Below are 27,388 nucleotides of genomic sequence, written 5' to 3'. Positions count from 1 at the left end.
GAACAAGGTCTGCAGATAAGATAACGGCGGCTTTGCTGAGGAGGCTGTTTGCAGCTGGTGTCTGCGTTGTTCCCATGTCGGTGTCCAGCTCTCTCAGTGCCATGGGTGGGGGGCTGCAGTGTATCCCATGGGTGGGATGCAGTTCCATGCCTTGGCATTACTCCCTGTACAACACGGAAAAGCCACATCCCGCAGGTCCGTATGGTGCTGCCGTGCTCCCTCCTCAGCCAGCAGTGCCGTGGGCACCCCGTGCTCACCCCAATGGTGCCAACTCATCAGCAGGGGCCTGTGTGGCACGGAGCCCTGTTCAGTAGGGCTGGCAGGGAGCAGTGCCCGGCTCCTTGGCGCCGACTGTGTGACCCCCAGAGGCTTTGTGCCCGTTCTGCTGTACGAATGGCCTCAGACAAGGGCACGGGGGGGCTGAGCTCCCCATGCTCTGGCTGGCCATAGCATCATACGGTGCCATGGGGACACAGCCTGCCTGGCTGGGCTGGAAGGCTCCTACTGCAGGAGCGGGGCCAGGCACTGTGTGGTCCATGGGGAGCAGGGGTCAAGGCTGGGCAGCACTGCCCACCGGCACCAAAACAGCCTTAAAAGGGAGGCAGCTGGGACCGGCTGTCCTGGCTGGCAGGGCCTTAGAGCAGCCTGGGAGGGGAGGAGGGCTGTCAGAGATTGGGGACGTGCCCTGTGTGCCATCAGAGCGCAGAGTTCGGGACGTGGCACATCCAAAATGTGGTGCGTGCACATATGTGCTGCCTCAGGGCTGCAGCTCCAGCAGAAAGGATGCAGGAGACAGGGTGGAGGCTGCAGCCTTGCAGGGCTTGCATGACTCACGCCTGGCCCAAGCCGTCCCCTCCCTACAGAGCCAAGGTCGGTGCCAGTGGGTGGTGGGCTCACAGCCCACACCCCCAGGCAGGCATGGTTCTGTGGGGTGAGGAGCACCCCAGTTTTGGGCACTGGGTCCTGGTGCTGCCTTTCACAGGGCCTCTCGACCTTCGCATTGCAGAGTCGTGCCCTGGGGAGGATTGTTTCATGCAAAACAGACCTTTGGATAGGCTCCTCATTTCCTTCGTGGCCAAATGCAAAGGAACAACAAGTCCTCACTGTTAATAAAATGACAACAGTCACCCTCAGATGGTCAGGCCCTGTGTGCTGCACCCACACCATTCCTGAGGCACTGCAGGAAGGGTCCAGCCCCACAGCCCTCCCCCCAAACCTCACAACCTCCCCAAGGTGAACCACAGGCAGCATGCGTGGCCCCAAGGTGCACTTTTGCACTGGAGGGATAATGCAGGTCTGCCAGCTGTGTCAGCACACAGGTGTGGTCTGTCTGGGTGTGGTTAATTGGTGATGCCAATTGTGCCTCAGTTGCAAGAGGTGCTGGTGGTGGGAGTATAGGAGGTGTAGGGATGCAAAGTGCAAGATGCAAAGAGAGCAGCACACAAGGGGTGCAAAAAGGGAAAGAAGTTGCAAGAAGTTCAGGGGTGGGAGCACAGGTGGGGTCACAGGTAGTGCAGGGATTTGGGGTGCAAGGGTACAAGGGGTGCAGGATGCAAAGAAGGCAGGATGTAAGAGGTGCAAGACTCAAGGAGAGTGTAAGGGGTGCAAAGAGTAAAATGGATTGCAAGAAGTGCAGGCGGTGGGAGTGCAGCAGGGCAAGGGGTGCAGGCGGTGTAGGGGTCCGGGATTCAAAGGGGACAGAGACTTAGGGGTGCAGGATGCAAAGAGTGCAGGATGCAAGGGGTGCGGAGCCCGGGCTGGTGCCCGGGGGTGGCTCCAGCTGCGGGCGGGGCCGCACATCTGGGCGGGCCGGGGCGGGGCCCCCGAGCAATGACTCCGGCGGGGCCGGCGTCGAGCATCCCACAGCCGATGCGAGCGGCGAACGGAGTCGAGCCGAGCCGACACCATGCCTAAGTGCCCCCGCTGCCAGAAGGAGGTCTACTTCGGTAAGGGCTGCCTCCCTCCTCTCCTCCCCACCCTTGCCCCAGCCATCCCCATGCTGCCTGCTCCGGGTGCTGCATACTTTTGAGGTACCCCACTACCATGCACCCCTGTGCTGTATCTGCTGGGTAGCCCCCTAAATCCACCCCAAGAGAGGGGCTGCGGGGTACCCCCAGCCTGCCCCCGTGGGGGGGTCAGCAAAGTTCTTGAGCCTTGCTCTCTCCCTGCAGCCCTACCGGCCCTGTAGGGTGTTGGGCTGGGGTTCAGCACAGCCCCCAGCCCCAAGAGGTGGGCTGCAGGGGGCTCAGGGTGCATGGCTATGCCCTCGGTGGGCACGATGCTGGTCTCCATGGCTTAGCACAGTGGGAGGTGGCTGTGTTATTTTGAAGCTGTTGGGCTTCTGCTGCTGCAGGACTTGGTGCAAGCGTGCTGCCTCCAAAGTGGGGCTGAAGAGCCATGTTCTGCTCCTTTGGGTGCCGTGGTCCTGTTGTCTCACCCAAGATTGGAGTTGAAGCAGCCAGGTTGCAGCAGCTGAACCTCCCCACTTCCCTGGCTGAATTTGCTGCGGGTTGTGAGAGCAGTGTGTACGTGTCTCTGCACTTAATTTCCTTGAGATGAGGGATCAGTGACCTGAGTGCCACCACTTCTGCACTCTGCCTTATTTCTGCTCTGCCTGCGGTGGGCCACAGCTTCCACTTCTGCTGGAGAAATCTAATGCTGAAACACGTGGCGGAAGGGTCAGGGACAGAGATTTCCCCACGGCTGCTCTCTCTGTCAAACAAATCCATCTGCTGGGGATGCCTGTCCTGGGGCACAGCTTTGGTTGAGCCTGAGCCCTATGCCCGCAGCTGCATGGTGAGGTTGGCTCAGATGGGATTGTTGTGCCTGCAGGTGTGGCCATGGCGGTGCTGGGACCGTTTGACCAAGGAGGGGTTGGGCCCTGCTCTTATCAGCTCACTCTTGTGAAGTTGGCACAGTTAGTGCAGGGGAGGCTTCAGAAGTGGCTGCAGCCACGAGCTCATTGCATGGAGATAGGGAGTGCTGGGAGAGGAGGCAGAGTGATCCCTGCTCCAGGGTTCCCCGGGTCCTGGGCGTGCCTTGGGCTGCTTTGGGACAAACTGCGTCTGCAAAGAGCTAGGGCTCCTCTTGCACCCAGTTGGCACTCAGACAGGACACAGGAGGCTCTTTGTGCTGCATGGAGCTGCCTCGTGCCACTGGGCGCTGCCCCTGCTTCCACCCCTGCAGCTGCCGGCTGGCTCCTTGTGTAAGCTGCTGTGGGCAGATTTGGATCCCAAAGAAACCCTTTCCTCGACCGCCTTTTGCAGGCATGGGATGAATGCTTGGAGCTGGATGTGGCTGGGTTCCTGTAGAAAGCTCTGCTTTATCACTTAATAAATCCCCAGGGGTGCAGCTGCCAATAGCAAGAGCACATTCGTCTGCAGAAAATAGTGCAGAAACAACCTCCTCCCCTGCTGGGCTGCAATTAGAAGCCACGCTGCTTCTTCCCCTCTCCACAAACATGTCCTGGCCCAAGCCAGCAGTGTGCTGTTCCCCAAGCCCTGGCCCAGCTCCGGCCCTGCTGCGGTTTGCAATGGCACCAAATCAGAGCTGTCACTGTAGCTGGTGGCAGGGAGGGTGTGGCAGTGACTTTGCTGCCCCAGTGCTCCCATCTGATACCTGTCCTCTTCACCCCACCAATCCTATGTGAGTTTGGGCAGAGGAGCTCTGTCTGATCAGGGGGAAATTCATCTCCATGCAGGCTGATGTTGGGAGAGGTGCCCAAATCTTCTCTGTCAGAGCAGTGGCAGCGGTCTGACCTCAGACAGGGCAGCCACCATATTCAGGGTAAGGGCTCTTGGCAGTGCCATGCCCCAGGTTTGAGTTTGGGCACCTAGGTGTGCATGGTGACGTGTGCTTGGCTTTGGTTTGGCACTTACAGGACTTCTGCCCTGGGCAAGAAGAGCTGGGAAAATAGCCCCCAAACCTTATGTCCTCCCTAGGGCTGGCAGCAGGAGGCCAGCCTGCCACAAATGGCTTGTGCTTGCTCAGAGCCTTGGCTAACCCATCTCTTTTCACTGCAGCTGAGAAGGTGACTTCTCTGGGGAAGGACTGGCACCGGCCCTGCCTGCGATGCGAGAAGTGTAACAAGACCCTGACATCTGGGGGCCATGCAGAGGTAGGTGTGGTGCCCAGGAGGCATGCATGGAGCAGGGTGAGTGCAGCCAGCAGGGTGCAGGGACTAATGCTCTCCTCTCCTCCTGCAGCACGATGGCAAGCCCTACTGCAACCACCCGTGCTATGCTGCCTTGTTCGGACCCAAAGGTAGGGCACGCTGGGGCTGGGGGTTTGGGAGGAGGGAGGGAGTCAGGGAAGGGGGCCCTCTGCCCCCCACTCTCCACGGTGCAAGAGCGGTGCATCCTGCTGCACTGCTGAACCTGCTCCAATTTCTTGCAGGATTTGGCCGGGGAGGAGCTGAGAGCCACACATTCAAGTAGAGCTCAGGTTGGTGCTTCCCCTCGGAGTTCCCCTGTTCACGTCCATGCTTGGGAGCATCCCACTGGGTGCCAGATCCCCTCTGCCAGCCCCAGCGGCCACTGCCACCACTCGGCTCCAGCAGTGGGTGCTTCACTTTGAGGCTTGTTGGCAGAGATGGAGTCTGCCCCAGTGCACTGCTGTCCTGGGGATGTCCCTGCTGATGGCTCCTCTCTTCCATGCCTCTCCAGGTCTGATGGGCAGAACTCCCTACGCAGCCCAAAGACAGCGCAAATCCACCGCAACAGACATGCCTTCTCGTCCTTCATCACTCTGTAATCAAATAGCACAATAAAGCAATAAGTAACCCAGGATGAGGCTGGCACGGAGAGGGGCTCCGCTCCAGAGGGAGCTGCAGCATGGGAGGTTGGATGCTGCTCCATAGGAAATTCCGCCACTGAGGGCTGCCTGGAGAGGAGACCACACCTGGCCAGCCAAACCCAGCCCTGCTTCTGGCACCCGGCTCTGCAGCAGGGCCCACCCTTGTATTCCCAATCTTTAATAAACCCCAACCAACCGATGCTTATTCCATGTCGTGGCCTTGTTTTTTGCACCAGGGACCTAAGGGACTTGATGACAAAGGACCCAACAAGGGCAGAACTGTGGGATGAAGTCTGAAACATTGTCCCCAGGCCCCCCAGCACCCCCAGATGTATGTGGCTGGGAGCCAGGCCTGGAGCTCCACAGGGCTGGGCAGGCTCCTGCTGCAAGGCAGTGCAGGACATGCCAAGAAAACAGTTATTTGCTGTCTCTTCTCTGATCAGTCATACAGAAAGGCCACGTCAGGCAGGGGTTAGCACCAGGGCAGGGCGAGGCCCTGCTGCTGGTGAGAGTGAAGGTACAGTATTACTGAGCAGGAGCTGGCTCTGAGCCCCTTGCTCTCTGTTTCAGCCTCTTGTTTTCATCCTCTTCCCTGAAGGAAGAGCAGTGCTAACAGATGCGAGAAGTGTTGGCTGTTTCAGAAATGGTTTCTGTAACACGAACCACCCCATTTACATGTTCTGATATGCTTCACAACACACACAGGAATTTTTGTCTATGCTTTACGCATGCATTTCTTTAGAAACTGCAGTGTTTTCTGTTATGCTGCTGTTGCTAGAACCTGGACAAACCCTGTGAGGTCAGAGGTACATCTCTGGCACCAGCATCTTGGCTGTTAGAAGCAGTCTGATAAACATCTTACAACTTCCTGTGTGTGTGTGTGTGTGTCAGAATTGTTCCCCCAGCCTCACATCCTCTTCCCCTGCAAGCTGTGAGTGCAGCTGTAATGAAGAAGAGCTGCTCTCCTGCACAGAGCTCCCGAATGTTGTGTAACGGGCTGCCTGCTCTGATCCTTATGCTGCACCTTGCCTGGGCAACAAAAGCTGAGGTATTTTGAGCGGGCTTTAGGGATGAGCCCTAAGGTAATGATTCCTGCTGCAAAAATCTCCCTCTGGCTGCCTTGTCCCTCTGCCTATGCTCTCACAGAGACATGCAGCCCTGGCCTTGCTGTTGGCACACTGCCCCCCCAGTGCCAGCAGCACACCGGGCAGAGCCCAGCTCATTGCTGTGAGGTTGGGCAGTTCAGGCTCAGGTCACATCTGGAAGGAGCTTTGGTCAAAGAAAATACATGGTAAATTGATTTTACATTCACTTAATTCTTTGGAGAGGAAGAAGGAACAGCTGCACGGTGTTTGGAAGGGAAGCCGAGCGTGCAGCTGGAGGTGGGTTGCCAGCAGACACAGGCTTGTGCCAGGAAGGGGGAGCAGGATGCTGGCTGATTTCCTGGCTTTATGGGGGAGCAGCTGAGGGATCGCAGGTCAGGGCAGCCCCAGCCCCGAGGTATGGGTCTGGGACAGCATGGGATGCCAGGCGATCTCCAACACAGGAAAGCACAGCGTGAAGCCCTCATGTTGGTGATATGAAGCATCATAGTTGCTGACCCAGAGGACAGGGCAGTGCTTCCTCTGACATTATTTCAGAAGCTGTGGCTGAGATCAATGGTGCTTGTGGGTTGTTGAGTGTTGGTTGCTATAAACACTTCTTCGGTGACAAAGAAAACAAACGACATCACCCGTTCCTCCAGCAGTGTGGGTGAGCCCGAAAGCGTGGGCTAGGGAAGCAGAAGAGGTTTTGGCAAAGGACAGGAAACAGGATGGGCTCAGAAACTGAACTGCTGCGGTTTCACCCTACGCTTTGTGGCTTTCTGTACCGAAGAAAAAAGGAGAGGGGGACTGAAAGAGGGTGAGGGACCCTCGGCTTGGCCGGTCCCCCCGGCTGGCTGTGCTGTGAGAGGTGTGGGGCTCTGCAGCAGAGCCCAGGCAGGAGACTGCAAAGACCAGCTTGGGACATCTGACTTGGCCCTGAACACTTGCTGCAGGCTGATGTCCTGTCAGCATTACAGCAGGTGTGTCCCTGTGCTCACAGATGGCCTGGGGACAGCCCGAGCTGGGAGCCTGCAAACAGTTTGCTGCCCTCTGCATCCCGCACCAGGAGCTGTGCCCTGCAGCTGGCCTGAGGCGCCGGTGTGGCATTTTAGCTTCTCTCCTTTTATTTTCAAGGAAATTGAGAGTATAAAGGCAGAAGAGTGCAAGGGCTTCCCACCAAACCTCTGAGCCTGCCTTTGGTGGGTCCTGGCTTACGTGATCAGGGCACGGAGTGCATTTCCCATGGTGCAGAGGAACATCTGAAGTCAAAAGGAAAGGGTGAAGCCCCTGAGAACGGAGAACCGCAAGCCTGCAGATGTTTTCATTTCAATGTCTCGTAATCCTTCCTGATTCGTTTATCGTACTGGAAGTGCAGACCCTGCATCAGAGGGCCTGAGACGCCAACGCCTATGTTAAGCATCCGAAGCATCCGCCTGCCGGGAGCCGACCTCGGGTTTTGGCACTGCAGGGCTGGGTGATGTGCATGGGAAAACCGGCCTGAGTGCAGCCATTATTACAGTCCCCACCGGGGACCCGCCGACCTGTGACGGCCGTGTGATGTTAAGCAAGCTGAAAAGCCACGTGTGTGAAGTGCTGCGGCCATGGGGAAGGGGCTGCTGCTGCTGGGGTGTTTGCTGAGCTGCTAAGGGAGGAGAGCAGCTCCTGGGTGGCTGCAAGGGAAGCACGGCTGGATGCACGGCCTGAGGGCCTGGCAGGAGATGAGAGGATAAAGAAAAAGGAAGAAAAACGTCTGGGTGTTTCCCCAGGAGCAGGGGGGCCGCCAGGAAGCCGCCACGTGCAATCGGCGAGAGGCAATGTGACGCGGCGCGTTGCCAGGGCACAGCAGCAGCAAACACGCGGCCTCAGCCCCACTGAGTCACCGGGTGGAAACGGCCGAGATAACCGCACGGGGCAAACCCGCGGCCCGGGGAGGAAGGGGGAAGGAAGCAGCCCGCTGCCGGCCGCCCATCACCCACCGCACAGCGCGGCCGCGAGGTCGGAAAGAAGCTGCAGTGCGCCCGCCCGTCCTGCAGGGGTCGCTGCAGCGTCGTGCCGCGCGGGGGCGGAAGGGGCGGGGCGGCGCATGCGCAGCACGTGGGGCGGGAAGCGGCGGGCGATGCGATGCGGCGCTGCCGGGCGCTGCCGGGCGCCGTCGGGGCGCTGTGCCGGGCCCTGCCGCCCCGCCCGCGGTCCGCCCCCGACGTGCTGCGGCGCGCCAGGTTCGACCGGCCGCAGGCGGTGAGCCCGGGCCGCGGCCCTGCACTCCTTCCCAGCCCGCGCGAGGCCGAGCTGTGCCGTACGTGGCCGCGTCGGAGCAGCTCGTCCCTCTTGTTGTTTTGCAGACGCTGGATTTCTGGAGGCTGCTCTATGCTCTCCTGAAGCGGATCCACGGGGGCGAGTGGGCCGAGTCTGATGCCATAGGTAACAGCCTGGCAGAGGGCACTTTTCTTTCTGGCTAGGTGCTAGCGCTCCGTTTACAGCTGCTTTACGACTGCCTTACTGTTGTATCGCAGCTGTGCTCTAGTTTGGCTCCGTTATCCAGGAGATGTTCTTGCCGCTCCTTCAGTCTCTTGCTTTCCCTTGGACGTTTCACTGCAGGTAGAGCTCTGCAGCGGTCACGTGCACTGTGAGAGTCTGCCAAGATAAGGACAGAAATAGATTCACCCATTGCGTGTACGACGCGTGATTTTGTGGTTAGATTTCTATCAAGCCTATGTCAGGGCAACAAACTGTAACACGTGGACTGTGAGGATGGTGTTTTGGGAACGCATTACAGACAAAGTAAAAAAAGAAAGAAAGAAATAAATGTGTAAGTATTTTAGAGGGACCATAAATATCTCTGCTGGCGAGGCTTCTACTGCAGGGAGAAGCTGTGTGAAGGCTGCCTTCTCACCACGCCAAAGCACCATTGATTTCTTAAATAATGCCATTCCAAATTTGGTACCTTCAGGCTTCTGTCTCCCTTCAGAGGTATCTCTCCAGAGCCCTTTCACTGTGAGTCTTTGAGAGCAGTGTCCTCTGTGATGGACATAGCTTTCCCCACGCTGAAGCCACTTAGAATCAGCCCTCAAAAAGCTGAAAGGCATTGCTAATCCTCTGAAGAGCTGGAACTCTGGTGGCTCTAGGAGCTCAGGAAAAAAAAAAGCTAAGCGTTGTGGCTGATATCTCATGAGGAATGTGAAGCAAAGTCAGCACAGTTCAGTTGTTAGCTCAGCAGGGAATCAGCATGGTTCTGTTAATCACAGGACTGCTGCTTTTCATTTATCCAATATTCCTTTTCCACTCATCTGCAGTCTGCTGTGTGTGACTGTGTGGTAAGTCAATTTCCTGGCTGTTCACCATGGTTTTGTGAGGCTGTGATCTAATTTAATCCTGGCTGCTCCCATGCTAGTTGCTAGTAGTGTTTGGAGGCAGGATTCCACATGCACATGGCAGGTTGCTGGCTCTGAGAGACCAAACCCAGTCAGTGCTGGTAGATTGTCAGGGAAGAGTGTGTGGCTCTGCACAGAACTGGTGAGCTATTTTGGAAGAAACTTGTTTAGTTACAACTCAGTGATTAAGCCTGAAATACAGGTTGGATAGCCATACTGCTGTTCAAAACACACTAATTACCTTTGCTTGACTGAGAGAATGAATGAGAGAATTGCGGCCCCACCTCGAGTACTGTGTTCAGTTTTGGGCCCCTCACTACAAGAAGGACATTGAGGCCCTGGAGCGTGTTCAGAGAAGGGCAACAAAACTGGTGAGGGGTCTGGAGCACAAGTCTTATGAGGAGCGGCTGAGGGAGCTGGGATTGTTCAGTCTGGAGAAGAGGAGGCTCAGAGGAGACCTTATAGCACTCTACCACTTCCTGAAGGGGGGTTGTGGTGAGGAGGGGGTAGGCCTCTTCTCCCTGATAAGTAATGACAGGACGAGAGGGAATGGCCACAAGTTGCGCCAGGGAAGATTTAGATTAGACCTCAGGAAGCATTTCTTTTCTGAAAGAGTGGTCAGGCACTGGAATGGCCTGCCTAGGGAGGTGGTTGAGGCACCATCCCTAGCGCTGTTCAAGAAGCGTTTAGATGAGGTGCTTAAGGACTTAATTTAGTAGTTGGGTAGAGATAGTGATAGGAGGATGGTTGGACTAGATGATCTTATAGGTCCTTTCCAACCTTATGAACTTATGAACTTATGATGTGGATAAGATCAGTGTTTTACTTCTTTCTCCTCTATCCCTGCTCCAGAGCAATTGTCTTTCACAATTTATTTCATGTAATTGAAATGGAAGATTTGAGCTCAAGTAACTTTCTCAGCTCTGTACAGGATCATGTAGAGCAGTGAAAAACCAAGACAGATTCCTCTAATCCAAGTCCCTGGTTTGGGCCTCCCTTTCTTTGCTGTTTTTATTTATTTATTTATTTTTACAACCTATTTATTATCTTGGCTGAAAACTAGGAGGGGGCACTTACTGAACCCCAGAGGAAGGCTTTGAAGCATCATTCACTGCGAGTATCGCTGTGTGTGTAGGCATAGGAACAGCCTTCTGGAAAGAGAAGCCATACTCACGTGGACTTGAGCTTTTTATTTTTTAGGCTAAAAGTTTTTCCAAAGGAAAAGCACTGAGCTTTGGCCTGCTGGTGTTGTTGGGGCCACGTGGTTGGTTATTCTTGCTCCTCTGTAAGGCCGAACCTTCTGGGGCTGTGTGTAAGCTGCTGGGCTGTTTGTAGTTGTGAGTTGCTAGAACAAAGCAGTGCATTGCAAGGATAGAATGCTCTTACAGATTTTACAGGACAGAGTTTGACATTAAAGTTGTTCCTTTAATTTGGGAAATTGTTTTATTCAAGTGACTTTCCAAGCTGCGCCCCTAGCGCGTGTTTCTGTTTCAGTTAATAGTTTTCATTAGGTTTGGATTTTGTTATATAAGTGAATTTTAGAGAAGATTAACATTTGCTTTGAACAGAATAGCTACGGGGCATTCCCTTTTTGTGGCTGTAATGCAATGCTGTTTAGAAAAACATTCTGCATTGTGTTCTTAAATGGTTGATGGGTTTTATTGCCCCTCTGGCAGAAAATGAAATATTTGAGAAATATTTTGTGTACAAGAAAATCCGTGTGGATGGGCATTTTAAAATGTGGGGGCTCTTGCATTCTTGCAAAAGCAAAGCAGAAACACTGCGACTTTCAGTCAATGGTTACAAAGTTCTGCTCACGTTTTGCTTTCTCATTTTGGAGGAGATTTTTCTTCATCTAGTGAAACATCTGCATCATAGAAGCAGCTGACACATCACAGCCTCTTCCACATGGCAAGTCTCCCCTCAGAGGAGCACAAGACCAAGTCGGCTGTGCAGTGGCACTGTCCATACCCTTGCTGATGAAGTAAGTCAGGGTTTGTGGTTTCATGCAGTTCTTTTCTTCACAGAGACTGAGAAGTGGTGGACTTGGTGAACAGCCACACCAGGTAGTGGTGCAGAATGCATTTTGGTAGTTGGAGGAGATGGTTCTTTTGCAACGTTACAACTCATTTTCTCTAGTATGAGAAGGAGGTCTGGGGCTGCAATGTATTTCTTTGTTTGACAAATGAAGCAGAAAATGATGTTCTGCAGTGGCAGTTGTTTCCCGCAGTACCAGCATCTCTGCAGGTGTTTCTTGCCTGAATGTGTGAGTAATGTATCTCTGTCTGCTCTTGTAGTTGATTCAGTCCCTTTCCACCTCAGTCTGCAGGACTAATGCCTAGCTCTTATTTGAATACCTTCTTGTAATTCACTGAAAATAGCCTGTGGGATTTGTAAAGTGGAAGAGCACAGCTTGAGCATAGTTTTAAGAGAACTGAACCCTGAGGCTCATCCACAGCTTGGCTGTACGTGCTGAACTTGCTTTTATAAATAATGTGCATGCAGAAAGGATTTAATTGGAAAGACTGTGTGGGTCTTTCTATATAAATTGCCTAATCCTAATAAAATGCTGGAAGAAAATGTTGGCAAAGAGGGAATGTTTGAGTGACTGGTGTTATCTGCTATCTGCGTGGTATTTTTGCCTTCTCTCTTGGCTGCATGTGTTGGAAGAATCCATCCTGTTCTTTGGTACTTATATAGTTTTGAGTGCCATGTATCTGAGGACCATATCCTTACAAGGCAGAGCATTGCAGAGATGAGGAAAACTAAGTGGCTTCTGTAAGGTTACTCAGCCTTTCTGGAAAGGCTCTGGGAGCCTCTGCCCCAGGTCCTCACCTTGGCTGCGTGCCCACAGCTGCTGCCTGGAGCCCACACCAACTGTACCTCCTTGTCAGGAGGGCAACATGTTGCAGAGAGACAGCTGAAATGGGGAGATGGAGGATCAGAGCAACTCCCAGATTCAGGTGGTGTGAATTGCCTTGGTGGAGCTGGTCCCAGGTGAGGAGGGAAATGACAAAAAAATATGGGGGGGAAGATAACCAAACAAGAAAACTAGCTTGCACTCCATTCCTTCTCTTTGTTAGTATGTCTCACGGGGAGCTCCTTGAACTGCAGATGGCAGCACATCATGCTTGTTTGCTGTATGAGGGAGGGAGAGTAAGTACTGATGGTTCTCCTTCCCCATGGAGTACTTCTACCTTTACCTGTAATGGCAGTTTGCTTCTTGGCAATGACAGATGTGCAAAGAAAAGGAAAGGGAAGCAAGAAAACCTAGCTAATATGAGAATGTTCAAGGGTGATGAAAATAAAATTCCTAAGAACTGAGTGCTCCCCTGTGTGTTTGATTGGAGTGTATATCTGCAGCCAGATTTTTAGGTGTCTGCAGAAAGAGCAAACAGAGCCATGTAGATGTCTGAGGTTGTCTGTAGTGCAGAAGCAAGCTAGGTTTAAAACCAACTTTCTCAAATGTGGTCAGTATCTTTGTCAGGAATTCATTTGTAGCTTTCATGTGGTCAGTCATATATTCCTGCTCTTAGTGTACAGTGTTGATAGATGTACAGTGATGTACATGGCATTTCCCGCTCTGTATTTGCATTGAGGAGCACTCTGGAAGTAGGCATCTCCTTAGGGACCCACACTCCTTGGTTCCCTAAATCCTGAAGTAGTTCAAACACAAAACACAAAGGGCTCGATGGCTCTTTGTGCTCCCAGCCTCAGCACAGCTGCAGCAGTGCACTGCTCCTATGGTGCTACTGGCACAGGTCACTTTGGGTTGTAGCTGCTCACTCAGTCTTGGCTTCATACTATTTTCATTAGGTAAGAGCCCCTTAGCATTTTTCAAATCAAGTTAAATCAACCAGTTTTCACTGTGAGATTCCCTCATGATTAACAAATTCCTTTTGAGAGTGATGGTTTTTTTTTCCCTTTGTTTTTGTTTGGGAGTTGGTCATGCTGTGCTTTTTGAGCTTCAGCAGTCAGTGCCAGGCAAAGAGAGATTACAGTGTGTGTGATGCTGAGGGATGGTTTCAGCACAAGTGGCCAAGGAGCAAGCAAATGAGTGTGTAATATGATGAATGAGTATGCTAATTAAGGACAGCAGTGACAATCCCTGATTGTCTGGGGGCTGTACATTTTGTTACTGATGTGTGTGCATACCTTTTTTTTTATGAAGCCTTACAGAAAAAGTGAACAGATTTCTTCCTTATTTTAGAAGAATTCCTCAGCTGTATCAAACTGAAGGTTCTGGCTCCAGACAGTAGTGACAGCTGTTAAAAGTGGATGTCCAGGGGAAAGGACAGAACCAGGGACACTTCCAGGGGTTATTCTTTCAGCTTCCAGTAATCTTGGAAATAATATTGTCAGGAAAATTGTATAAACCAGGATTGTGTGCAGTGGTCAGCTGGGAGCCTGTTACCATGTCAGTGGAGTTTGAATTGTTCTTCTCCCTTGTGTGCATCAAATCTGCAATTTTAATGCTGAGACTCGCTCAGTTCTGCAGTTGTTCACAATCTGCCTGTGTTCCTTACTGCACATCAGCAGCTCTTTCTGTCGTTATCACATTGCCTTTGTGTCGTTCTGAGTTAGTTGCACAGCAGAGGTCTAGCTCGTAGCCCTCTGGTGTAGCCACTGTGGCTTCCTATCCTCTGATTCTTGCCTTCTGGTCACTTGATGGAAGCCCACCTACTGGTTTTGTTTCCTTCTGCAAGTTGAATCCTTTGGAAAAGCTATATCTGCATCAGTTGAAAGTTCCTTAACTACTCACTGCTTGTTGCCTTCTTAAAACTCCAGTAGCATATTCAGCAGCACATCCTCTTACAGCAACTGTTGCTTCTTCCCCAGTGTATACTGGTTATCACTGTGGCCCTTAATTATGTTCTTTATTACAGTTCTGACTACCCAGTACAGACCTGAGGTTTGCTGGTCAGAACCTGTTATTATAATAAGTTTATCTTCTTTTCCTCAGTATTTCACAGTTCCGTAGTGCCTGCCTTGTAGCTGTCAGGTAAAATTTGCTGGTGTGAAGGAATATGAATTGGAGCATTCCTGAGAACTAAACAGTCCATGCTGCACACACTGCTGCTCACCAGGTTGCATTATCTCTGCCTGCCCACTGCTGCTTAGAGATTTGAGACTCCTATCTCCAAATTCCAGTTTCATTCAGGAGTCAAGTGACTCAGAGTGTTTGCTAATTTATAGCATGCTTGGTGGCTCATAAAAAATGGATAGGTGAGTTGGAGTCCTGGTGTAGTAAGGATGGCTGTTTATCTGTTTTGCCTTTGTTAATCTCCAAGAGGCCACTACTGGCCTCGATCTCAGCTTTGAATTTCCTCTTTTCCCTTAACAGTAGTTCATCTAGGTCCAAACAGGGCAGCATAGGGGAGTCCTTCACCTGTTACCTTCTTCCTTTTTAATTCATTGATTAAAGAGCTCCAGTCTCTGCTGCCCTCCATTAGCCTTAGACTTGATTAAAAATCTTGCTCTCAGAGACAGCAGCAGTTTCTGGAACCAAATGGATGAATGCACTGAGTAGCACAGTGTGTTATAGTCAGTTGTTTTCTTCTTTTCAGATACCCAAATCAGGTTTGTCAAATCAGCATTGTGGTACCACGGCTATGGCAGGCCAGAACTCTACCAGCTCCCCTCGGATGGCTCAGCAGGAAGTCGGGAGCTGCTGCTGGCATTTTCCTGGCTGCTGCACAGGGTGAACCTCGTGGAACGGCTTCTGGCTCAGAACAGAGTGAAAACAGGAGATGAAACCTCTGTGTGCACGGTGAGCATGCTTGTGTCCTTCCGCCTCATCCATCTGTGTTATCACTAGTGTGTAGTGCACAGTGTGTGCTACCTTGGTAACTTTAACAATAAATACCTGGGCTTTAAAAAGAAAAAAAGAAAAAATTGCAGGATCCAGCATCTGGAACCTGGTTACTTTCCCCTCTCTAAACTTCCTGTGTGCAGGTGGTTTGAGTTCCCCCTATTTCTCAAACTCATCCCTGCTTGAATGCTGTGACTTTGGTTTCTTACAATGTAGGTAAGACCACTTTGGAGGAGTGGAGGTAAGTAAATGTTGCTGGTCTCTGCTGCCAGACTGTAGGCTGACAGGTTATTTCTGAATGCTGAGCTGTTGGCATTGAGTGGAACAAGTAATCCTAAGGCAAACAGTATTAAAAAGCATCAAGATCTCAAATGGCGTCTGCTATTGTTGGGGTAGCTAATAGCTCTGTAGCTAGGCATTGCCAAACTAATACGTCTGACCAGTATGACCTGAGCAAGTTAAGGCTCAGAAATGCACAACTGAGGTAATAAGGATGAGTGTGAAGGAGGCTGTAGATGGTTCAGCTCCTTGTACACTGCTCACTAGAGCCTGCTGTTTGCATAGATGCGTGATAGTTATTGTAGTGTATTTTATAAAATAACTATTTTAAAATAGTTATTGTAGTGTAAAATATTATGGGATATCTTCTTTAGTATCTACTCATCAATCAGAATGGTGTTTTAGCCCCTGAAATTATAGTGAGCAACAAGAGGTGAGATTGTCAGTTTGTTACCAGGCTTCTTGTGGCCTAAAGTACAGCCTAAACAATCAAAGAGCTGGCATTTTGACTCTGTGCATGGTAAATAACAGGCTTTTCTGATACTTAAGCTGAAGTGTTGGAAGATACATAACAGATGGTACAGACATTTCTAAGCGTGCCAGAGATGTATTCTCTGCAGTTGTAATTCTCTCTTATTTGAATAAATGGAAGAAAAAGGCAGGACTTCTTGAAAAAAATGTAATTAGGGAAAGATCATAAGAGCATTTCTTTTTCTTTCTTCTTCATTTAAACTGAAGTTTGTAGCTGTGAAAGAGCCTGAAAAATGTTCCACCACATGGAGCCTTTCTTAAACATGTTATAAACAATTGAAAATATTTTCTTGAAAATGTTGCAAAACAAAAATCCATGAAATCCTATTTGGTTCCGTGCGCTGCTGAGATCTCTGCCAAAATCAGCAAGGCATGAAAGCCAGTGCTTGCTAGGAGAGCATCTATTTTGGTTGGCTAGAGAGAATAAATGTGAAGAAAGCCCCCATCTCTAACCAAATGGAGCCTCAAGAACCAGCAGCATAACAGTAGCTCGAAGGGATACGTGTGTGGTTTGCTGTTAAAATGTTGTTGGAGCTCCACAGATGTGGACTGCAGTTTGAAGGGTCTGTTGTATGAAGAGGAGATAATGCAGCTAATCCCTAAATTAAGGGTGCAGGGATGTTCTGACCATTCTTTCAGGCTGTTTGAAACAAAGCCTACCAGCAGCGAAATTGCTGATGATATGCCAAATACCCAACAAATCAAGGGCCAATTAAATTAATTCCATTCATTTCATTTCAGATTACCACTCTATGGCCTTTTCTTCTCCACAGTTCCTTAGCAACACACTTTTTTTCTCTCCTGCAAATTGAACACTTCCATCTAAAGGATTTCAGCCAGTTATTTATAGAGGGACAAGGGTATGCATGACACATGATGGACGTGGAGCTCCACTGCTGCGAGGAATTCAGAGCATTAAGATCCTGAGGTGGGAAGAGCATCCAAGAAGCCTACTTTTACAGCCATTTATATCTTCTAAGTCAAAAGTTAAGTGATTTCAGAAGTTATTAGCTACGTGGTGGTAAAAACATGAAAGGATTAGGGTAGTAGGAGGTAGTGCTTAATGTATCTAGTGTAATTAAAAATAATCTTGGAGTCGTTTTTGGTAAGAACAGATATGTGAGTGCCTCGGATGGTTGTTTGGGGTGACTGGATGCGTTAGGAACATCCTTCAGGGCACCTTGTCTTATGGATGCCTGCTGCAGCAGCCTGCGGTGCTGGGGGAGCTGCTGCCCTCTGCAGCCTTCCATCCGTGGCTCTCCTTCAGGTTATGAATTCTAGAAGCAGAGAGCAGGGGTGGAGGGAGCAGTGAAGAGAGCTGCTTGGAGCCCCTTTTTCCATGCAGAAGGCACAGAAGAGGGAGGAAGGGCAGGTAGCAAATGCAGGGCTCTAGCACGTGGCTGTTGTAGTTCAAGTTCACTCTGTGGATTGATTGTCCTGCTTTGTCAGCGGGTTGGAGACAGCAGAGGTGGTCAGTGAAAGCTCAGATCTCGCACTAATCAATTCTAGAAAAAATAAAATAATTAGGGGAAATCAATAGTTCTGTTGGTTGTGTAAAGACTGGAGTACAGCCTGAACTGGAAGCTCACATAGATTTATGATATGTCTGTTTTGGAATTCTAACCTATTGTTTTTGCTTTAAAAGCACTGTGGTTAGTTGTTGGACATTGTCTTGAAAGGCTTTCTACAACTTCTGTGGATTCCTGTCTCAAATAAATGCTGCAGAGACGTTGAATTGAGCATCTTTTGTTGCCACTCTCCAGTGAGGAATACTCTCTGGTGCTGTTCATTGATTCCTCATGGATATCCTAGAGTACAAGGGAAAGTTTAAAAGCAAACAAAAACCACCACATCTGAATGATTCTTTCCTGTGGAGTTGGAATCTAATCTGTCTCAAGCTGTTCATGAAAACTCACAACCAAATCCAGCTCTTCTCCAGTGACCAGGCTGGGCAGCAGCCACCATTTCTCCCTAATTGAGACTCAGAAGTTCTGGAGGTATAGGTTTCTCCATGAAACCAGGGTTTCTGTATCCTTTGGAAGAACTCTGCTAGTTTCACTGGGTTTCCATAGCTTACCTGTTCATGCTTGTAGCCTGATGACCCATCATTGACCAATGCTGGTACAATTGTGTGATCTTCACTGGAGAAGGAACACAAGGAGGAGGACCTTGAGAGAAACTTGATGTGAAAGCATTGGCTGACCATGGTTAAGGGCATAATAATAATAAAATCTGGTGTTAGTAAAGCCTGAAACAGGGTATGGAGCCTTAATGCAAGTTCAGTTGCTTTTTTTTTTTTTTTCCTAACCTGTAGACTTGGAGAATTCTCATGTTGTCTCTCCATTTCTTCAAGAATCAGATTATTGTTAGATATAAATTTGCATTTTTAGCACATCACAGCTTTTTCCAAATCTGCACAGTGGCTTATATAGATAATCACAGTGCTCTGTGAGCAAGTATTCCTTCTAATTCTGTGTAGAATGCTGCCTTCACTGGTATTGTTTCTGCAGCTGAAATTAATTTATGTGCCCAGTAATTTAATTACGTGTGAAGGCTGTTGAGTTTTGAGATGGGGGCAGTGATGTTTCTTCCCTCATTATCACCAAGATACAGTGTATAAATACTTGTTCTTGGTTCTGCTAATTCCTTCTGCCTGCTTCTTGCCCTCTGTGTGAAATTGGGCTCCCCTCCCCTTTTGTGAATGTGTAGTAATTAACCAACAGAGCTATTATGGCTGTTGTAGCTGGAATTTGTGTGTGTCTTTCTAGCATGCCAAAGTGAACTTAGTGTCATTACTTGTGTGTGTTGGGAGAATGAAACTAAACGTGGGTTCTGACTCTTGGGATCACAGTTTGATTCCCCTTTTGTTTTTCAGTCTTCACTTGGCTCACTGGCTATTTCCATTATAGCATGAGCCTTCTGCCTGCTTGCTCATCATGCTCTTGAAATTCCTTTCTCTTACAGGAATCTTGACCAGCACAACTGTTGCATAAACCACACTACTAGATCCAAGTGTGAACGTGGTAGCCAAGCTTGATGTTACTCCCCAGCAGAAAACCACGACACCTTTAACACTTGTGTCAGTAAATATCAGTTTTCTGCTTTTTCCCCTTCTTAATGTTTTACAGCATCGTGGAGAGCAGGGAATTTTATTAACCTATTGATTCTAACTTGGAATCATAATTACTTTCCAGATCTGCACAGCCTGTATGAGCCTGTCAGCTTTCATTTTTTGATTTGCCTCCCCTATTCCCTGTGCTTAACACTTCTGCTTTATTCGACCTCCTGTCTTACTCGAAACTCTCACAATTTATCTTTTTTGCTGCTACCACTGCCGTATTGCAGTAGCTGCTAATGAACACTCTTTTTAAGACCCTGAAGCCTAAATAGGGGGCACGGGATCCCTAAAGGTTCTCCTGCAGAATTTCTCTTCCCTAATTTTTGCCAGAAACCACCGGAGGATTTTTAGTTAACAACATTTATTATCGCTTGACACAACGAATGCACTCTTAGGATTTTCTTAGACAGTATGTCAAGCTAAAACACTCTAAAAGCAATGTCTGGAATGATCAAAAAGGCTTGTAATTTAGGCGTTTCACAGTCATCATTTATTGAACTTGCTGTTTCTTTGGGTAGTGTCTGAATTTCAAATAAATGCAGAATTACTTGAACCTGTGATGTTATGGCTGATTTTGGATGGGGTTCTACCCCTGCTCACTGGAGTCCTTTGAGCTTTCCCAAGTGGAGAGGAAGGAAGATGAGGGCTGAGTGCAAATACAGAGGTGGTGCAGCTGGTGCTCTGTGCTTTACTAGAAGAGGTATTGAGGAAACGGAGTGATGTTGAGATGTTTCAGTGCCTCTCCTGCCCTCCCTTGGCAAGGAGTGGGCAATGCCTTTTGGTGCCTTCCGACTGTCATTGACCTTTTGATTTAAGTGGGAAGGTCCTTTTACTTCTGGTGTCCAACTTCTTAAGTGAAAAGGGTTAACTCTCCTTGCGGGATCTTTTGTCGGGAAAGCACTTATTCCTCACGGACATGCAAAGAAGAGCTTGGCAGGACTTGTGCATATAGCAGAGCTCTGCCTTACCTCTGGTCCAGGGCAGTTACTGTTTCTTCTCCTGGCCCCTTTCCTCCAGACTCCCTGCTGATGTAGCTTGCTGCATTTCTTCATCTCTCTGGATACCCCCTGTCAAGCTGACTTCTCACAGTGGAGCTAAATGGATGTGAGCAAACAGGTCTGCAGCTGCAGGCAGAGGAAACAGTGCAAGACATTATCTATACTGCAATTTGTTCAGCCCTGGAAAACGTGGCATTCTGTCAGTTACGGTCTGCCTTGCCATGTGTTTGTTTCCGTGTGCTTGGCTTCTTTGTTTCGTCTGGATGCATAATGCAGTTATTTTGGGGATTGAAGTGTTACTTCAAGAGTGGCCCCCTTGACCTTGTAGCTCCAAAGATTGGGCAGTGCTGCTGTGCTGTGTGAAAGGTGCAGTGCTTTTTCTCTAATGCAGAGCTTCTAAATGAGGCCTTCTGAACAACAAGGAGGGCTGGGATGTGTGACTTGCTCTGGTGCCTCAGGCTTGTGCCTACTGCCAGGCAGGCTTGTTTGAACAAGGCAGCAAGAAGTAGGAGCTGTGCTCACATTTTGACTTCCCTCAGCATCTTCTTTTTCACTCTTTGCCGATGAGATACCAGCAGAGCTCTCGGGAGTCCCACGGAGAGGAGTAGTTTTTACAGAAGGCATTGAAATTTCAAAGCTAAAAGGTCTTGCAGAAACATAGCATTTTTCTTTTCTTTCCTTTTTAATCTTGCTTCTGAATATGCTATGAGCATCTCTTCTACTTTACGAGCACTTTCCTTTTAAATGGAAAACATACTCTTCTGTGCTAATATCTGCATATTTAGTTGACATTTTGGTTTCTTACAGCACCAGTCTTCCCATGCACACAGCAGTCTGAATCCTTCTGTCTAGGAGGAATGTCAATTAGCGTTGTTGATGGAGCAATAGTATTGTCCCTTTCACATTGCTCTGTTCAGATTGTTCCTTTTCATGTCTTTCCTTCATGCAGGTGGATATATGGCTGAACTAGGAAAGTGTGTCTGGTAATCTGGTATTTCTAGCTAGTGTTTAAAAAAAAATCTACCTATTTAAAGCTGTGTAATTATGCTGGTTAACATATGTTATGTCACGTGCAAACTGTTGTCTGAGTTATGAGCTCTCAGCAGAAGTGCTTTATTGCTGTGATTTATATGACTGTTTTGCCTCTTTCAAGCCCTGCAGTGAGCAATCTAGAGGCATTCCTCTGGGATACGAGGCTGTACTGTAGTTGAGATCTGAGAGTAAATAGTTTCCATCTAGGCACAGGTTAACTGTGGTGGAATTGAATACCAGTGGGAGCATGTGTTAGTGTGTTTAGCTGACTGCTGCTTTCTGTTACACTGCTCAAAGGTTGCTTGCCTGTTGGGGTTATGACTTGGTGCATGTGTGCCTGTGCTAAGCGTGCTCCAACAAGGCTGTGTCTCTGTGGGAAGAGCAGTAAGCAGTTTGGTGGTTGTCCAAATATGGAAGCAGAGAGCTGGGCCTTGGGGGATTTGGAAATATGGGGAAAAGCTGGAGCTGGCTGGGGCCAAACCAGAGCCTGCTGCAGCCCTTCCCTTACCAACAGATGGCAGCTCATGGTTGCAAAAGAGCATCTCCCAGGGAAGCAGCCTTGCTGTAGCCATGCTTTCACAGCAGCATAGGTAGTGTGGGCCTGTTCCTCGGGTGTACCAGGCAGAATGAGGCAGTGCATTGTTTCTTCAGAGTGAGAACTGCACTGGTACAAGAATATGTAAGCATTAAAATATCTATGTCAATAGGGAAGGTGCTGAAATGTGAGCAAGGTGAAGTTTGGGTTTTTCTTTGCAGTACTACTTGTGGTATATTGTAAGGTCTCCCCTGAAATGGTATAGATTTTACTTTAAAATAATTTTGAATTTAATTTATTTGAAGCTTATCAATAGAGCACAGTCAGCCCCGTACTAGATCGCTGAAGTTCTCATATCTCAAATTGAGCTAGTAGTGCAGAAATGTTCCCTTCTCGTGTTGCTGCAAACACATAGATGCTTGTGTTGTTCTTTGATCTATTAATATGGCAAAGTACTTGTCTATCTCCGTTCACAGCAAGTAGAGTTGCTTCTTCATTTCCTCTAAGATGGGATGGCTTTGTATCTCAAACCAAAAAAGAAAAGCTTTATTTCTGCCATAAGCTGAAACTTCTTGATCTTCAGTTTCTCTCCGATACAAGTTGTTTGCTCAGATACATGGAATGTGAAATAAAGTTAATATGTCTGTGTGTTTTCTTCTCACCCTCCTTTTCCCTCCTCTTGTTTGTTTCCTCCGCGTACTTTTTTAGGTCTGGTGGCTCCTTTTGGTCCACTGTGCTTTATGACTCCGACTTGCTGGCACCGAGTGCCTTTGCCATGAGGACCATGTTGGCTGCTTTTGTGTTTGCTGCCTTGTGTAACTACAAGTGCATTCACATGTTTTGAGAATGATCTGGTTGTTTTTTTTTTTTTCCTAACAACTGGATATGAAATAGCCTGGGGAGGAATGCTCAGGGCAAAGCTTGTGGTGCTAGAGACTGAATTCTCATGGCTGTGTTTAGTTCTGACCAAACCAGAGATGCATTTATGCTTCATTCCAGCTTCTGCTCAACAGCCCTGCTAATCCCAGGTGCTCTGCTGAGTCCGTGTTGTCCAGTTTGATAGGACAAGCTCCAGTGTCACTAGTTGGAAGAGATTCCAACGCTGCAGTGAGGTGTGAGTACATCCTATTGTGGCTTTTGTTCTTCAAGCCTGTGATTCTGGGGCTGATGTCCCTCGTGCCTTGCTCCTCTAAAGCAGAATCATAGAGAAACATTAGTAACAGCCAACAGTTTATAAACAAAAAGCTTTTCTGATACATGACTCTGAAGCAGTCTCTTCCAGAGCTGGTGTGTGAAGCAGCCCAAGTGAGGGGAAGCTGCTGGGAGCTCTGGGTGGCTGCTGGGCTGCTCTCATCATGACTTTGGTAAATAGCATGCACTTCTTTGTATCACTGTGAGTAAGTGTAGGTGTGCAACCAAATCACTGCATAGATTAGATAAATTCACTGTTATATTTTAAGCCAAGACCCTACATTGGATTGGTATTTTAGTGATTTTTCTCTCACTGGGAGAGCAGTAAATAGTCTTAGAATGTAGAGATGGCTCAGGAAATTGAGGCCACAGTATAATATGCAAGACCTTTTCTTTTTTTTTTACCTTGTTTACTTTATGACAGGGTAAGTATTTCATAGCAAAAGTAAATTTTTTTGTGTAGTTTGTGAAATAAATAATAGAGTTCCTGTTAAAAAATGCATTGACTGGCTTCCTTATTTTAATATTAATAAGGCAGGTTGCTACAATAAAATTAGCTCTGCATGGTGTTTGTCATTTTGCTGCCAAAGCAATTGAGTCTAATGCCATTCCTTCCTGAAATGAATCCCCAGGAGAGCAGTGTTTGTGCCATTCTCAAACCTCTAATCCAGGGGAGCTGGAGTTGAACTGTGGATAATGGAAAAATGAGTGTTTCAGTCTGGGAATCCCAAATACGAGGGAAGGACAGAGGCCTTTGACCTTGTGGCTCTCTGGCTGCTTGTTTGCAGTGTTTGAGTGTTGTTTACATCTTTGTTTTCTCTGGTGTGCTGCTAGCACCCAGCTGCTTGGATCATGTTTAGGGACAACCTTGTAACCGTATCTATACAGTTTCAGAGTCCAGAGTCCTTGTCTGATGGTGAAGTATGTAGGTACTGTAGCTAGGCATGCAGTGCCCCAGAACTCAGTGCATTTTGATTTTGGAGCAAAAAGCTGATGGCATCTGAGGAAAAGGAGTGACATTGCACTTGACACGAAGGAGATAGTCTTCTTCCTTTTTCTTTGTTTTCTCTAAAGACACATCTGTGCCTTTAAAAGGAAAAGCCCTTTATGAACCCTGTGCTGCTGTGATTTATAGCACATATTTATCTGAGCCACGGAACAAAGGGAGAAAAAAAAAACACTGTAATCTTGATACATTTTGTCGTGTGACCAGACCAGCACTTTTGTGCTTATAAATAATAGGAACACTCATTGTATTAGAGGCACTGTCAACAGAGGCAGTAGGTTAAAGCAAGCATTAGGGGGTTGTTTGATCATCGTTACGGATACACATCTGCTGAAATCTGCATTTAAAGCAAGATTAATTAAGCCCTCTTCATTTTGCATTTTTGCAGTTTGCATTTTTAGTTTAGGATCCAAACTGGAATTATATTCAAGCTTTGCCTGCCAACTGAATTTTTAGAAGGTTTTATTGAACACGGATGTCTGCAAAGCAGGGGAGCACATATGTTTAAATACCACTGAGGTCTGTGGGTACAAATATCTGCTCAACTGTTTTCTTGAAAACAGTCATGTTTCAAGTAGACTTGAAATTTCTACTTTAAAGAAAGATCTTGAGAATCCAGCAGCAGGGAAATGCTTCCCTAGCTGAGCGCTGCCAGTTCTGAAGCCCCAGGCCTTTGCAAGTCTGTGCTATTTCTACTACTTAGGATGTGGCATAGTCAAAATTTGGAATTATGGATTGTGTTCACTGTGTGTGCTTTCTGTAGACTGAATGAAGCTGAGAGCTCACCCTTTAAGTGGTGTTACTGTAATCACAGATAAACCAGCCTGTGTCGTCCTCCCTTATTCATTTGCAGAGTCTTAGCTGACAAGGGAGAGGTCTGTTTGGAAATGGGAAGGATCTTTGTGCAAGAGGCTGGGGAAAGTGGGATTCCACCCTTGAGGAGGCAGAGCAGTGGAAATGTCTTGCTTTAGGTGATTAGCCAAGGTGAAATTGCATCCAGAAGGTGAATGTATTTTTACTTCTTTTCTTGCTGCTGCAGAAGGAAAATAAGGCAAGCTGAATATGGGTACACTTGTTCTTCCTTCCAAATTACTTTAGAGAAACGGCAAAGCAAGGCTGTGTGGGACAGTTGCCCCTCAGTTTCATTCCCACTGTTACAGAGGCTGTAAATGTGCAGACTCCTGAGCAGTGTCAGCTGGGTGGTTGTTTCTTTTTCCCCATTCTGTGAGAAGTGCTAGATGGGTGAAAGAAAACAGCTGGGTAAGCAAAGGCCTGCAGTTTCGTCCGTATATAAGGCATTGATTTATAAAATTGGGTTGCTTAGTAGAGCCTGCAGCACTTTCAGAAAGATACTGGAAGAACTAAATCTGCTCTCTGACTTGCTAGGATCTAGGCAAAATGTGATTTGTCCATCTGAATAGAGTATGCTTAGTGTCTCAGGATCACTCTTTGTGCCTTCCTGGGTATGGAAAATGAAAGAAGAAGACAGCCCATTGCATCTCAGCTGAGAAGCTGATATTTATTCCTGAATTTGGTACTCCTGTTCACATTCCTGTTTTTTAAGAGACTATAATTTCTCTTGAGGTTTGGCCTGTGCTCACCGCTGAGTGATTTGAAAATGTTGGAGTTATTTAAAGTATCCTGGCGTTCTCTTCTGCTTTTAGTGTGAAGATGATCTGTCTCACAGCGAGAAGGATGCAACTGAAGTAGCACCTGAGCATGGGCTAGAAGACAGAGTTGATGTTCGATACCTTCAGTGGTTAAATGGGAAGTTGAAGTTCCAGTGGCGGAGTCTGCATGCTCAGCACCAAGAGCAGTGCAAGCTTTTACATAAGGTAAATGATTCTTCTAACCTGCTATGGCGTTGTTTATTATTTAAAAGCCTTGTCAGCTAGTGCTAAATGTATAAATTATTCTTGCTTGCTAGTTCGGCATTTTCTCTAGTTAAAAGTGAATTACTCTAAATATAAATACCCCCACCACTCCTCACTGAGGCATAACCATGGAAAAATGAAGTGTGTACCGTGTTCATAAGGTGGTAATTGCTGTATGGAATTCTCCCTCATAGGTTGGCACATTAGTCACTTCTATAACCAGGTGGGCTGTCTCTGTTTTCCTCAGAAAGTGCCTGGTAGAAGCAAGACAGAGTGTTTGGCTCCCGGAGACAAGTAGTGACTCAAGTGTTAGTTCATCACAAATGTGCACTCAAAATTCTGAGCGCAGATGTTGAAAGTCATAGCAGCAAAATAAAATGCAGTTTCCCTTCCTGCAGTACCAGGGAGCATCTGAACAGAACCCAAAAAGCACCTTTTAAATCAGGAAACGTTCAGTCTCTACCTGGCTGAGATTCCAGTGCTGTTCATACATTTATGTATGGTGTTTATATGCCCATCCCAGTGCAGATATCTGAGAAGCACTGTGCCTGCTTAGGATGGATGCAACCTACAGTCCTGAAGTTGACAGCAGCAGTGACTCCTGAGACAAGTTTTAAAAAAATAATAGACAATAAAAGGTTGTAGAAATAGTTCTGAAAGTTATTCAGTAGTGTTTTCCCTATCCTCTCCTGCCTTCTTCTCCTCTTGTATGGAGCCACTTGGTATTGTGCCTAGAGGCTTCACAAATAATCTTTTCAAGGCTCAGAACCGGTTTGAAAAAATTCTCCTCCAAGAAAGCATGTCAGAAAGTCATCAGAATCAGAACAAGAGGGTTTTGAATGGAGATAGCTTCTTTGCTTTAATCCTGTGTGTGACAGAGCAACGCTGAAAACTATAATGAGGTTACATTTTGTTCTTTACATGAATTGATTGCCGGGGAAGATGTCTGATTGACAGCCCTAGGGAAAGATCAGGTGCTGTGTGTGCAGCATCTAAAATAACCTTTTGCTTCTCATTGCCCACTGAGAATGTGCTTTTCTGAACTGCAAAGGAAGATAGCAATTCACCTTAAGTGCAGGTGCAGTCCTTGGCTTTTGCACTGAGATTACAGACAGCAGTGCTATTGGTAGAGGTGACTTAATGATGTAAAACTCAAATGAAGTGTTCTCCCCTTGATAAGCTACCTCTATTTGAGGTATGCTGATTTTTATAGTAGGTGAGGCAAATATTCCATAAGTCATCATCAGTGCTCTGATTTATCTAGTACTTGGCAGGAACAAATCGTTAGGCAGCCTCGATGCCTCGGCTTGCAGTTAATGAGAGCTAGGAAGAATTAAGAGCAGGTCAGAGCTGGGGCCTTGAGAACAGAGATCCTCTTGCTGTCCGGGATGATATGAAGAGATGTGCTGAATGGGCAACATACTGAAGTGTCGACAGGGAAGTTGATGACCTCCTATGGGGATTGTACTTTGAAATAAACCTGGAATTTTTTTCCCTCTGGCTATCAGGGGAAAAATGTTCATTCGCATTAGGACTGGTACAGTCAGAGAACAACTTGAGACAGGCTAGTTATTCTGCAGTTTCCCCGTCTGTGGTTTTCAGAGTCTGGAAGACTAAGCAGGAGAAGGGACTATTTCTCTGTTCATCCAGTTTCCCCATGCTGCCATTACTGCCTTTTCAGTCATTGCTGGACTGGGTTGAAAGCAGTAGGCGGTGCTGCTGATAATTCTTACATTCAGACTGTGCTCTGTGGTATATGCAG

At 48.0% G+C, this 27,388-nt stretch overlaps 2 protein-coding genes across 2 annotated transcripts in view; both read left to right on the top strand.

Annotated features, from left to right (window-relative positions):
• The first annotated feature begins 1,850 nt into the window (after positions 1–1,850).
• CRIP1 (cysteine rich protein 1) lies at positions 1,851–4,999 on the top strand. Its single transcript, XM_065744499.1, has 5 exons — positions 1,851–1,946; positions 4,023–4,117; positions 4,206–4,263; positions 4,396–4,443; positions 4,665–4,999. Exons 1-4 carry the CDS (start codon positions 1,907–1,909, stop codon positions 4,434–4,436), a joined length of 234 nt encoding a protein of 77 aa, XP_065600571.1. The 5' UTR covers positions 1,851–1,906; the 3' UTR covers positions 4,437–4,443; positions 4,665–4,999.
• Positions 5,000–7,986: 2,987 nt separating this feature from the next.
• Positions 7,987–27,388, top strand: part of TEDC1 (tubulin epsilon and delta complex 1) — a 61,561-nt gene continuing 42,159 nt past the window's right edge. The window contains exons 1-4 of the mRNA XM_065744136.1: positions 7,987–8,117; positions 8,222–8,300; positions 14,818–15,020; positions 25,417–25,587. Coding sequence (XP_065600208.1) covers positions 8,001–8,117; positions 8,222–8,300; positions 14,818–15,020; positions 25,417–25,587 — 570 coding nt within the window. The 5' untranslated portion in view covers positions 7,987–8,000. The remainder of the gene's footprint in view (positions 8,118–8,221; positions 8,301–14,817; positions 15,021–25,416; positions 25,588–27,388) is intronic.

The sequence above is a fragment of the Cyrtonyx montezumae genome, unplaced genomic scaffold (assembly GCF_038088225.1).
Source record: "Cyrtonyx montezumae isolate F1298 unplaced genomic scaffold, pur_monq_1.0 scaffold_1, whole genome shotgun sequence".
Taxonomy (NCBI): domain Eukaryota; kingdom Metazoa; phylum Chordata; class Aves; order Galliformes; family Odontophoridae; genus Cyrtonyx; species Cyrtonyx montezumae.
This window is presented reverse-complemented; position numbering and strand designations above follow the sequence as displayed.